Consider the following 13,446-nt stretch of genomic DNA (forward strand, 5'->3'; position numbering starts at 1 on the left):
CGATCTGTACGTTCAGTATCAAACGGGCTCCGGAGAGCCGTTTGATTAAACCGGTGCAGTTTGCTACATGGTCACCGGTTTGAGCAAACGTGCGACAACTTTGCCCAAACGAGTCGCCCATTTGCCCAGACGGGCGACCCATTTGCCCAGACGAGCGACCCGTTTGCCAAAGGAGTGACCCGTTTGCCAAAGGAGTGACCCGTTTGTCCAAATAGGTGACCGTTATGGCTCATACGGGGGACCCCTTTGAGCCATACGGGCGACCCCTTTGACAAACTGGTGACCGGTATGGTTAAACTGTTACCGGTATGGACCCGTTTGTTTTCATATTGGCGCCAAATCGTTTTTTTCAGTAGGGTGCTTACGTGTGAAAATGCGAAAGGCATTATAGTCCCTTTGGTGAACTAATTTGGTGATTCGGTGAGATGCATCGGTGTGTGCGTGCGTGTGTTTACGTATACGTTGCCTGCGGACCGGAAACATTCGGACCATTTTGCTCCAGAAAGAACGATGGCTGCGGCGCGACGTGTGCAATGACGCAGGTACCTTTAGTCAGCCAAACCCAGGAGGCCCCCGACGACGGGAAAACGTGCTCCTCTCGCAACCCGGCGGCCCAGGTTCAATTCCTACCCAGACCGAAATATACAGATCTTGTTTTTTCGACGCCATTAATTTGCTTCGTTAACAGGAACCTCGCTGAGAAATTCGATGTGCACTCTGCATGCGTTTTTACTCGTCGTCGTCGGCGGTCACGCTTACGACGACGCCGGATTTTCGCGTAATCGGGTGCATAACGATTTCGCATTAAAACACAACCGGAGCTATAGGAGACTATAGGAAGGGCCAGTGTTTCAAAAAGCGTCTTCGGCACATCGGAACGCAAGGAGGGGCACGCCAATCAAAGGGCAACATAGATAAGGCGTGGGGAAGGCGCGATGACGAGGAAGCCAAGTGTGGGCCATCATTGATTGCGGACCGGGGAAAACGAAAGCACATGGGCGCGTCTGGGAGGTTAGCAAACGCACGAGGTGCGCAAGGAGCAGACGATCTTGCACGCCGCATAGTCTCCGATAGTTCAAAAAATGCATGGCGCGGCTTATTATTTCGCTCTTTTTACTTTCTCACTCGTTCTTCGGAGTTTTGTTTGGCTGATTCAGCAATCCCATTGACTGCGTAGCGATAAGGCCTGCGTTTCTTACGGTGTCAGTGGCTACGTAATTACGTCTAAACATATGCTCACTGTCCCTCCCACTGGTTGGATAACCACACGCGGTATGAATGAGTAGACATTTGTAAATTAAAATCCGCGGAGCAGGAGAACCTACTTAGGCTCTTAATTCATTATATTGCTTTGTTTTTGAGAGCGCAGCTCGTAGGCGCCTGTTTCCGGCTTGAGCGGCGTCGGCGTCGCCGGCGCCGTCGGCATAACTGTGACCCCCCCCCCTCTCCCCCCCCCCCCCCCCGAGACCTCGGGAGGACCTTGGGTTTCTTCGGGAGGACCTCGGGTACCTTCGGTAACCCCGAGGTCATGTGACACCCCCATGTCACGTGCCCCCCCACCGAGGTCACGTACCCCCCGAGGTCACGTGACCCCCACGATGTCACGTGACCCTCCCACGAGGTCACGTCCACGAGGTAACGTGACCTGCCCACAAGGTCACGTGACCCCCCCCCCCCCTCAGTACCCTTCCCTACTCCTCCTCAAGAGCTGCGCTCTAATTCGGCATTACAGGGAGTTGTAAAACACCAAACTCCAAGTTGACTAAAAAAATATTACAATTTTATAAAGACTACTTTTTGAAGCTCTTATTTATACTCAAAATGACGACTTTTAATTCTTTTAGTGTAAAGTTATTAAGTAGTACGTCGCCAAGTAAATGTGTGCGGTACGCAACCGTTTTTTCACAATTCTTTTCTTTATCCTACATGAGTTTTATGTAAATTCCAGCAATTCAAAGCAGGATATCTACAAAAATAAATTGCATTTTTCCGGAACAAAAAAAAAGCTTTTTAAAAAAGACATGTATGCAAAAGGAAAACAGATTTTATTTAAACAGTCTGAAAATTAATAATGTCATACAACAAATTTACAACGAAAAAAAAATTAGATCTATATATACTGCGCGAAACGAATTTGTAGTCAGAGCGAAGCGCTCGTACACAGACGGTGCTAGGAGAGGTTCAATTTCTTTGTTATGCTGCGCTACTAAACGCAGGGCTTTGAGGACAAGAAGCTCGTCAAAGCGCCCCTGTTGTTGAATATCCTGTCCAATAGTCACGTGACTGGCCTCTATACTCACGAGGTGCTTGCCCTCTTTAAGAAGCTTCCTATGGATCATAAAAGTTACGTATTACTCCTCGCTTTAGGTGCACAAAAAGGGAAGATTGGCAACTTTTAGACTCCGTAAGTAGCCCCCGAAAGAGCGCATGCACCACGTGATAGACCGGTGCGTCGGTAAGAAATTAATGGCTCGTTCACACTTACGAAATACGCACTCGCCGCCGTCTGGATACGCTCGCCGAGAAAAGATCGGGCCGTTCACATTTCTTGCCGCCATCGAAGTGCGCGGCGCGAGCGTCTCGCGATTTCTCGAACAGACAAGAGCTCCCAAACCTCCTCCTTGCCAGCCCGCTTCTCGTCGCCATCCCCGCCAGCTCGTCAGCGTGGATCACACGTCAGCAAGCGCCACTTCCCCCTTGCGTTCTGATTAGCTAGCGGCAAGAAAACACTTTTTTCCGGCGTTCAAAATTGGTCCCAGAGCGATCTTCCTCTCCGCCAGAAATTCTGCCTGCTTTCGTCGCCGGGCGTCAAAATTCTCGCGGATCCGGTCACCGGTTCGCAAGTGTGAATGAGGCATGACGGCGGCGGCGTGGAGAAACGCGTTCAGCCCGCGGTGCGCCACGTTTAGCGTGCGGCGGCAGAGTGGGGGATCCGGTTACTTCAGCGGCGGCACTGACGGCTACAACGTAACTTGCGGCGGCGGCGGCGCAGTGCGGTGGCACACAAGACTACAGCGTAACTAATGGGGGCTCCTTCGGGCGCAGACCACAAATTAGTTTCGCGCCATAAATATAGTTTTAAAAATATTTTTTTCGGTGTAAATTTGTTTTATGACACTTTTTTTTTACCGTCCAGGCAGTTTAAAACTGTTTTCCTTTACATATCCCCTGATAAGAACAAAGATGTTTTTCTAAGAAATCTAGTTGGAATCGCGTGTCAAAAATAATATTTTACAGAAAAAAAATAGAGCAATATTGAAGGCGCGAGACGGTAGTCCCGTCTTTTCCGCTTGTTTTGTCTCCCGGCATTTCGAGCGTGTTGAGGTGAGGTGGATCGTCTTCCCCTTCATGTTGAGGTGGAAAGAGCGAATTACCATCACGTTGAGGTCGAAAGAGCAAATGACCATTCCGTTACGTCACGGATTTTGCGCTCAGAATTTCAAATATATTTGTCATCGTCAATATATTGCCCTACATTTTTTTTGTGAAAAGACGGTGAGTGTGCAGGCGAGCTGGTGGTAGCTAATCATGTCGAATTACACCTGAGACTTTGGGGGAAGAAATCGGAAGAACTTTCAGTAGAAGGAACAGACACAGAGAACGTCTCAAACTCAGCTAAGTGGTTTATTTCTCAAACAGCCTTTAAGTACCCACGGAACTTTTTCCCAACCACACTATACAGATAAACTCCTTTGTTGCAGACACTCCGAACCGGATGGAACACGCGCAAAAGATACAGAACAACCCACACATGAGACGAAGACTTAACAATGGGACACTGCGGAACATCGCAGTGACCTTGAGAGAGATATGTCCCGAATTATCTTAACAGTCGCGTCAAAGCGAACACACAAAAAAAACAAAAAAAAACGCACACACACGGGTGGCCTCTAAACCGTGGCGACGCACCCAGACATAAAGAGACCACAAAGAGAACACCTTTTTTTTTTTGAAAACACACCCAAGTGATCTCGAAACCGTGATTACCAGCACATAAAAAAAAAAAAAAAAAGATTTAGAGAGTATACATATACATTGTCTCTTCCCCCTTCCCTCGTGAACCGAATGCGTTCGTTCAAAAGTACTGAAAGTTCTTCCGATTTCTTCCACCGCAGTCTCAGGTGTAATACGACATAATTACATTTTCTTGTGTTTCGCGTAAAACTTAATGTTTGACACACGTGTCCCATATAAACTGTTAAAAAAAAACATTTTTTTAACCGTTTTAAACACCTGCATTTTTACGTGGTCACGACCTACGGCGAGGAAGCTTCGGCCATTTCGCCCGCCTCGAGATTGACGTAGGTGCAGGGGCATAACCAGGAAAGAGGGTTATGCGGCCTTAGCCCGCCCCCCCCCCCCCCTTTAATTCAGCCGACTCTATAGGTATGCACATGCATTTTGACCCCCCCCCCCCCCCCCCCCCTCCGAAGAAATTCCTGGCTACGCCACTGCATGGGTGAGCGTTCCCCTCCAGCAGTCAGACCATTTTTACTATGAGAACACAGCCCCCTGGCTTATCTGACTCAACCTTCTCGTGGACTGCTCGTACGCTTCGGGTCTTCGCCAAGCGCAACGTGATTGACAGGTGCTGACCCTGCAGCATGGGAACAAAGGCCCGATCCCCTCCACAGCCCTCTCGGCCTGGAGGACGCGGCGCTGACAGACTACGACCTTGTCGTAACGCCTTTTTCGGTGCTCTTCGTGTGCCTCGTCAATGAGGTTTGCGAATCCTGAAGATTTAACAAGAAGGGTCAATAGCCAGGATAGAGAATATACCGCCACTACGCTGAGCTGTGTCGGCTTGTCAAACGATCAAACCTTCCGTCGCCCGACGTCGCAGAGGGTCTTCTCCTTGACATATTGGTTGCTGTCCTTCGGGATGGCGCGTCTCTTATCAGCTCTGCCGAAACGTTAAACTCAGCCAAAAAGAAGCGTGGGCGCAGGCGAAGCAGGCTAAAGATGCCAAGGAAAAAAAAACTTGCTAAAGTCAAGCACACGTTGCAGACATAAACGATGACGCAGCAAAGTCTCGTCGTGGCCCGTCGCGCCAGTGTAAGGGAACAAAGCTTTCGGAAGATCCGTCAGCGTCTGCAATCCTTCCAGATGACCAAGTGGATTCTGCGATTACTGCGACCGAGCTGTTTACGTGCGTTCGAACTGTACCGCTCAACAGTTGCTGTGCAACTACTCCAAGAAGAAAGGCCGCTTCGCTGGACGTCTGTCACGCTCGCAAGCGGTAGCAGAGCAAGATTATGGCCGATCCTACAGCTTCACGCAGTCCTCAAACCTGGGAAGGCCAAGCACGTTGAGGTGACAGTCGACAATAGACCTTTTTCACAAGGGCGCCGCCATCTTAAAATATCGTCATTTTCAGTATGGGCAAAAACATCGCTCTGCCGTCTCCACGCCTATATAATGCATTTCGGATATAAGCGTAATCGTCACACACTCTCATTTTGTGTCCGCTCTATTTTTTTACCATTTGCAGGTTGAAATGTTTTATAATGTTTTGTAGCCCATACCGGATATGCCTACTTGGCGGCGGGGGGACGAAAAGTCAAAGTCAAATTTGGGGGTTTTACGTGCCAAACCTACGACGGGCATCTGGCACGCCCCAGCGGAGGACTGAGGATTAATTTGGACCACCTGGGGATCTTTTGACGTGCAACCGAAAGCTCGGTTACACGGCGCCTTCTCCGCAATAAGCCTCCGTCATATTGCGGGCACCTCGGTCGGGACTCCAACCCGCCACCTGGGGATCCGTAGGCCGGCGTTTTCGCCTTGGAGCCACTGAGGCGGCTCGGCGGGGGGACGAGAGTAAGCAAGAAAGGGTCTATGGCGAGTTTTAGTAGACCGTGTTTCCCCCTCCGCTAAGCCCCTCCGCTACCCGGAAATCTACAGCCAAGGCCATCGGCGCGTAGGCGCAATGGCGGTCTCTTCGTAGCGGAGAGTTCGCGGAAGGGGAAACACGGTCTACTAAAACTCCCTAAAAAGACTGAAACGTTCAAGGTAGACTCCGGCGCTGAGGTGTGTACCGTATCGGAAGGATTTCCGAACTTTCCCCTCCAACTGGACGCGGTCGACGACTTGCTGACAAGACCGGGAGACCAGTCGCTGCAAATCTTGGGCTCCTTCATAGCCACATTCGTTTAGCGGGGCCAGTGCAAGTGTCAGCGTCTGTATGTTTCAAGTCTCTCTCGGTGCCACTGCTGGGAATTCCAGTCATCCAAGCCTTGGGTGTCGTGAAGTTTATGGACGACGTAGAGATACCGGCACCGCAATGTCTTTTCGAAGGCCTCGGTACGCTCATGGAAGAGTACACGACTAAGCTACATCCTGATACGGAGCCTTTTTCACTCAGCGTTCCACGCCGAATACCCATGCCCCTGCGATAGGTTGTGCGAACGGAGCTGAGCCAGCTGAAACGCGAAGGGTTCATTCAGCGAGTCTCCAATCCAGCTCCATAGTGTGCTGTACTGGTCGTGGCTCCGACGCCCTCTGGAGGCTCTCGGCTTTGTGTCGACGTGACGAAGCTAAATCAATTTGTCTGACACTGCTCTATTCTCGAAGTTGGATCGTCCAGTGTTTACCAGGTGAAGCTGCCCGAAGGCTTGCCGGAGCTTACCACGTTTATAACAACGTTTGGCCGGTTTTGATTCGGCCGGGTCCCGTTCGGCATCATGTCAATCCGCGAGTTCTTCCAAAGACAGATAGCTCAGATCTTGGGAGGCCTCGAAGAAACATTTAACATGATTGACAGCATCCGTGTCTTCGGCAGATTGATGAAATAGCATGACCAGGGCCTCAGATAGTCCTGTCGCGTCTCTTAAATGTGGGTGTCACTGTCAATAAGGACAAGTGCCGCTTCGGCGTCTTCCTTGTGTCCTTTCTTAGTGTCGTCGTCTCTGCTGACGGGACAATACCTGACCCCGGCAAGTTCTGGGAGCTGAAGAACACGAACCCACCGACGGGTGTCGCGGGGGTGCGATGGCTTCTCGGCATGGGCAACCGGTCTGGCCGCTTTCTTCCCCACGGGGTCCAAGTTATCGAGGTAATCAGGGCACTCCTCAGCAAGAACGCACAGTGTACCTTAACATCCGAGCAAGACGCCGCTTTTATTGCCCTGAAGGAGATTCCCACGTCGGACCACTGCATCTTGGAATACCACCCGTCCTACTCAACCTTCATCTCCTCAGATGCAAGTTCCTCGGGCTGTGTGGAGTATTACTCTAGACTTAGCCGACCTGGTACCGACGACCTGTTGCCTTCGCCGCATGGAAAGATCTGGCAGTAACGGAGCAGCGTTACTGCCAAACACAAAAGGGGGCTCTGGCGGCCACGTGGGTGACAGAGGTTCGACGAGAACATGAGGGGAAATCTCGTTTAAAGCCGAGACGGACCACAGGCCTCTTCTCTTTCTTTTCGGCTAGATGGAGCTCGACATCTGGCCACCCCGGATTCAGCGGTTGCTTCTGAACCTCATGCGGGACCAGCTCAGGATGCTTCACGTCCCTGGGAAGCTTCTAGCAACGGCTGTCAGGCTGTCTCGGATTCCATGGAAGACATCTCGTGCGATTGGAGGGTTGGACTCCCTTAAGCTGTTTGCAGCTGAAATCGTGAAGGGCTTCTCTTATGTGCTTCCTGTCCCGTTGGATGATCTCAATATGGCTGAAGTGTCGCCTGGCGTAAGGAGTGCTCTCATTTTTCCTTTGTCAAGGTGGTACGCCCTCGAAGGCGAAGTTACCGTTTCATGTGACCTAATATGCACTAGTGCTAGAAGAACATTCCGTCTGCAACGGTCTCCTGCTAAAGAGAACCAGGGCAGTCATCCAAGCTTAGCTTCGCCCGATGATATCCGCATTGGTTTACGACAATCATCAAGGGATCAATCGCTACGTTGGTCTGGTGGCCCCCGATATATGCCAGTATCAACTCACTCGTGGGCAAACTCAGAGAGGTGTGTGTCATCCCGAGTCGATTTGGCGGAATACCTTTTCAGCATAAGTTTCCTGGGCAATTCATAGGAAGTCATTTGCGTTGACCTAGCTTCCACTTAAACAGCCAAACCTTCATCCTGCTGGTCGACTACTACTCCCGCTACCAAAAGAAGGTGAAGTTTGAAAACATTCCTGCAGGAAAAGTAATCGAGAATCTGAAACGCACGTTTGCTCGCTACGGAATTCCCAAGACCGCGTGATCTGATGACGGCCCTCTGTTTTCGTCGCAGGAGTTTGCTGTGTTCGCAAAGTCGTACTGCTTCGCTCACGTAATCAGCAGCCCAAAGTTCCCCCAGTCAAATGGAGAGTTAGAAAAGATGCTTCGTACCATCAAAAGCCTCTTCCATAAGGAGAAAGACCCTTACTTGGCATTCCTAGGCTGTCGCGACATGCCAGGCGTCACAAGCTTCAGCCCTATGCAACTGCTGATCGACGCCAAATCAGATGGCGGCTATCGAAGACGGAGGAGCAGCTTCAGCTCCTTGGTTTGAGGAGAGACGTCGTGGTTGCAAGGGATTCCAGCTACTGCAAGAAGCAGCCTGCCAACTTCAGTAACCGTCACCGGGACCGAGAACTTCCAGAGCTTCAGGGGGGCACCCGTCTGGACGCAGCCGGATCGACAGTAGGCAACTGTTCTAAGTCCGGCACAGCATAAAAGGCCGTACGTGGTTGAGATGGGCACTGGAGCGGTTCTTTATTGCGACCGGCGAAGTTTGGTGCCCTACCGCCAGCGTAAAAGTTCACCGCTACCGACCACGCCGGTTCCAGGCTCCCCCGTCGGTCGAGGTTCAACATCCCGTGGTGGTTCGGACACCGTCGGTCTTGCTGTCTTGCCCTGTCGTGCAGTGCCTTCGCCGTCCGTGCCGTCGCTGCCATTCATGGCACGATTTTCGTTTACGATCACGTTCATAACGTTGGCATACCAAGTTCCAAATCTAACGCATTCAGTGTGTCAATCATAACTCGCACGTCAACACATTGGAACCGCCTTCCCGCTTCAATTGCCTCCATCACTGACGTTTCTTTTTCAAACAAACACTTAGTAACAGACCCCTTCGTAGATCGATTTCGTTGCCATCCCTTTTGTGTGTCCACTCCTCTCTGAAATGTACTATGGACTTTGAGGGTAAATAAATAAATAAATATTTAAATAAAAGAGCTAGTTGAGTCGGCGCGGGACCGAGGTACACCTCTCGTTCCGGGAGACAAGTGATTCCTCCCAAAAGAAAACTTGGGATATTCAATTCAGATTCATTTTTTTTTTCTTTTTACTCAGTTCAAAGCATAGCTCTCTCTTTCTAACAGTAGTAGGGTCTCAGGAGGAACATATAGCGGACGCTAGTGCCGTACGCAGGTTGCTAACACTATTTCGGAAACTGTGCATACATTGAATCCTTTCGAAAAAAAGCTCTCTCCTGTTCCTCTCTTTCCAACTGGTCGCTTCGCCCCTGCCATTGGTCTGAAAGGCGTTACGCCTTATCTCTGGACGGAGTACGCCCCGACACTCACAACCTGCTCCTTTCATGTTATTTCTGCCTGGCTGCTACATAGTTTTTCAGGGTTCCATAAGTCAAACGGATAAACATATAATTTATTTTAAGCTATCATCTGACTCATAACTGCAATTTAACAAAATAACTTAGCAAAAAATGTATAATAAACATTGTGATTGTTGTGTTTGGAAGTCGGCCTCGTTCATAATCTGTTTCTTTGTTTCCATCAGTGCGCGGACTTCATGAGAAACATTTATATTTTTGTCCTTCTAGTATGGGCGCCGTGGAAGACGGTCAAGGCCCTCCTGGTTGGGAGTATGTTCAAGGAAGTGATGGGGCATCATGGTGCCCGTACAATGAAGGCTATCTTATGGGGAAGCCGGATGGGGAGAACAGCGAAAGGCTGTCCGAGTGCTCTGCGAACTCGTTCATAATGGGTATAAGGTATGTGAACCTGCGCATATTAATTTGAATCCTCCACACTCCCTTGCTCATCTTTTGGGTTTGTAGAACGCAAGTGTGTTGCTATTAGTTGAACGAAAACAACTCAGTGCTAATAGAGATATTAAGTTATAAATGCATTCCGATGTTTCAAAATAACAATAAGCAGTAATGTTTACACTTGGCCAGTATTCTTAATAGACCACTGAGTATTTGATAACTATTTAAATACTAATATATCTCAATAAAAGAACATGGGGACGCAAATAACAACACCAACCATGTTGTCTTCTCACTCTATCTCTCTTCCTCCACTGAAAACATCACAACATTGAACCATAGTGTGGAAATGGGAGGGGGGGGGGGGGGCTATAGATGATGTAATATTGTAAGTGGGCCTGTGCCTCGGGTCCCGAAATGGATTTGTCAAAGGGGTCTCAGAAAATCCAAGCCGGCAGCCCCCCCCCCCCCTTTTTTTTATCAAAGGTCAAAAGCACGATGACTGAACTTGTATGCAACTTATTATAAGTAATAAAATTTTACCATATACAGTAATCTGGTAATGATTACTTTGCAATTATAAGGCAGTAATCGTATGTGTCATCATCGCTTATTAAGTCTTTTCTATAAGGTTTTCTGTGTACACTCTTTTTGGTAGCACTTGTATATTTCTTCTTTATTGCTTTTTAATCACTTAGGGCTTATCACATTCCGGTGGGCGTGCCCATGCATCATGTAACGCGTTATTGAGCTGTATTAGCGTGATTATGTTTCCTTTTATATGTTCATACAATTACATCATTGTACGACTATGACGATGCTTTTTGTACCCCCTCTCTATGTACTACCCCTGTGGGCCTTTAGAGGTAATTAAATAAATTACCTTTAGAGGTACTAAATTTGCTCGTAACTGTACCTATTTTTCCCTTACCTTTTTTAATGGCGCGCTTTGAATGTACAAGTTTCCGACCAATGAATCCTCAGACCATGTCTCCGACAGGAGAACGGTTTACCAAAATTGGAGGATTAGGAAGATGAGTAGTTTACAATTCGATGATTCTTATCAAAGAATATAAGGTACGAAAGACACAATTTCAAAGCGGCCGAAAAATGCTTCCCTTTGAAAATCTGAAGTAATCGGAAAAGTAACGGTTATATTTTCAAGCAACGTTCAATTACGCTTCTTATTGGGTAATCAAGTAATATAACTGAATATTTTCAACAAAAAGTAATTGCTATAGTAAGCGATTACTTCTTTTCCAGTAACGTGTACAAGACCGAAAATGACAAACATCGTACTTTTCAGGTTTTAGTGACATATTTGGACCCTTGTATCTTAGGATTAATCACACATGTCGTTTACTAAATACGGTAAACCTGCAGTCTTTTACATGCGCTATATACCGGTTCTAATTTACGCAAATTCATTTTCACGAAAACAACTACATTTTTATTCATATAAAATATATTTTTGCTATTTTTGAGCCCGCGTTTTTAAAAGCATTTTTGTATATTTAGTATATTTTTAACATTCCCAATTATGTTAACTTTGTATTGCCCTAATCAAAGTTTTTTTTTTTTTTTTTTTGAGAAGTGGAGAATGGGTGCGAATCGACGAAACGGTAGTTTCGCTGGTCGGATTTACTTGAAGCTAGGTTTTTTTTTTTTTGTAAGGTTCCCATTCCAAGGGCAGTGGCGTCGCAAGCGTTTGGGAGGTGAAGGGATGGCGGGAGCTGACTTTGAAGGGGCTAGGGAGGGGAAAGGAATTTGTGAACGTACCAGTATCAGAATTGAATGACTGCCTCCAGCCCTCCGCTAATCCGGCTAAATTCACTGGCAATCGCGTGCTTTTTTTTCCCTTTCACTTGAATGGGCAGACTTGAGTCCGGTGAATTGTGTGCTTCATTTCGCTTCAATATATATCATTTTGGCGAATCACTTATTTTGTATGTTTTCAGTGTGTAGTGTTTTTTCTCTATCGAGTAGTGTACATATAGGATTTGCCCCTGACTTGAAGGCCTGCATTGAAATTAAAGGAAAACAAAAGTACGCTTAGCCATGGTGTAAAAAGAGCAGACCTTTTTTCTAATGTTCGCAACACCCTCTTCTCTTCCTGCCTCCCATCAAAGCCAGCTCCCACCGCCCCTTCCCTTCCCAAGCCGAACGCTTGCAACTACACTGCCCGTAGCATATCAAGCCTAAATGCCTTACAGTAAAACCAACTTGCGCGAAAACCTTTTTTTCCCTTCTATTATTTGGGTTTAATGTTTGATCAAGCGATCAAACAATGCAACCAAATCGACAAGACGGTAGTATGTCAGTACGAAAAACAACATAAAGCTACAGGAAATATGAGAACAAGGGGAAAGTTTGATTAAGTTAATAGAAAGTTAACATCATTGAAATAACAAAAAAATAAGAAGAAATAAAAATGCTTTTTATTAATGAACCTTTCTCAAAAGCTGGCTAAATTTTATTTTTTAATGAAAATTAGAATTTTTTTTTGTCGTGAAAATAACTCAAATTAAACGAAAGTAGTGCCAGTCGATATCACATTTATAGGAGTGTAGGTTTGGAGTATTTAGTAAGCAATATATTTTATTATTCGGAAGGTACAAAGTTCTTTGCATGTCACCAAAGCGTCAAAGGTACGATGCTTGTTATTGCTTATTTCTGGCATTAAAATGCCGAAAATGATTAGTTCAGACAAGAACAAAAAGACCGTGCATTTTAAGTTTATTAGAAAAAATGATTCTGATCTTTCTTGTTACATTACCTTTCTATACAAAAACTCAAACAACTGGGTTGCTGCTTGCTTACCCGACTTAAAAATTTCAGCGGAAGAAAATATATTTTATATAAACTTGTAAAGAGCGGTTTTTTATTACTGAAGTGTGGCCATTATATATATATTTGAGGCATCTCTAAATACCTATCACCACACGCACGTTCAATTTAAAATAAAACTATCCCTTTATTACAGGCAACATGGACCCGGATGTTACGACAGCACCCCACGCAGCGGATTTTTGGACAACGTAATCGTGGAATAATATTTGCAAGAAAGCACACTAATAAAAAGATTCTTAAAAAAATGAAAGAAAAATAACTAACAGAAAGTTTGCATTTTGTAGCCCCAAAACGCTAACAGTGAAAGAGGTGTTGTTACATTTCCGAATTACTCGAATTGATTGTTAAACTTAAATATTCATAAAATTTGGCGCTATTTTATATGTAAACTGACTCTCAGTTATATCTCACAATAAAATACAAGTTCGATCGGTTCGGCGACAGCCGCCCCCGAGGTTACCGTTTCGGTTTAGACCCCACTCTTGAGCCGCTGTTGCACGGCCACTTAAATTCGCACACACAAAGAAATCAAATTTCTCAAATCCGACGGCGTTAAGCAACAGGTTCAGGCTGCACGAAAATGACGACGTTTCGCCCCGAATGGTTTTAGCAGAAGCTGCGCACTGAGCTCCCGGTAAAGAACTAATCACAGCCAATTGAGT

At 46.9% G+C, this 13,446-nt stretch overlaps 1 protein-coding gene across 1 annotated transcript in view; it reads left to right on the plus strand.

The window, feature by feature from the left end:
- LOC120846288 (venom metalloproteinase antarease-like TpachMP_A) overlaps positions 1 to 12,987 on the plus strand; it is a 39,082-nt gene extending 26,095 nt beyond the window's left edge. Inside the window, exons 8-9 of the mRNA XM_040218001.1 lie at positions 9,767 to 9,937; positions 12,918 to 12,987. Of these exons, the coding sequence (XP_040073935.1) occupies positions 9,767 to 9,937; positions 12,918 to 12,987 (241 nt within the window). The remainder of the gene's footprint in view (positions 1 to 9,766; positions 9,938 to 12,917) is intronic.
- The last annotated feature ends 459 nt before the right edge of the window (positions 12,988 to 13,446 follow it).

Source organism: Ixodes scapularis, unplaced genomic scaffold (genome assembly GCF_016920785.2).
Source record: "Ixodes scapularis isolate PalLabHiFi unplaced genomic scaffold, ASM1692078v2 PGA_scaffold4__175_contigs__length_147842914, whole genome shotgun sequence".
Classification (NCBI taxonomy): Eukaryota; Metazoa; Arthropoda; class Arachnida; order Ixodida; family Ixodidae; genus Ixodes; species Ixodes scapularis.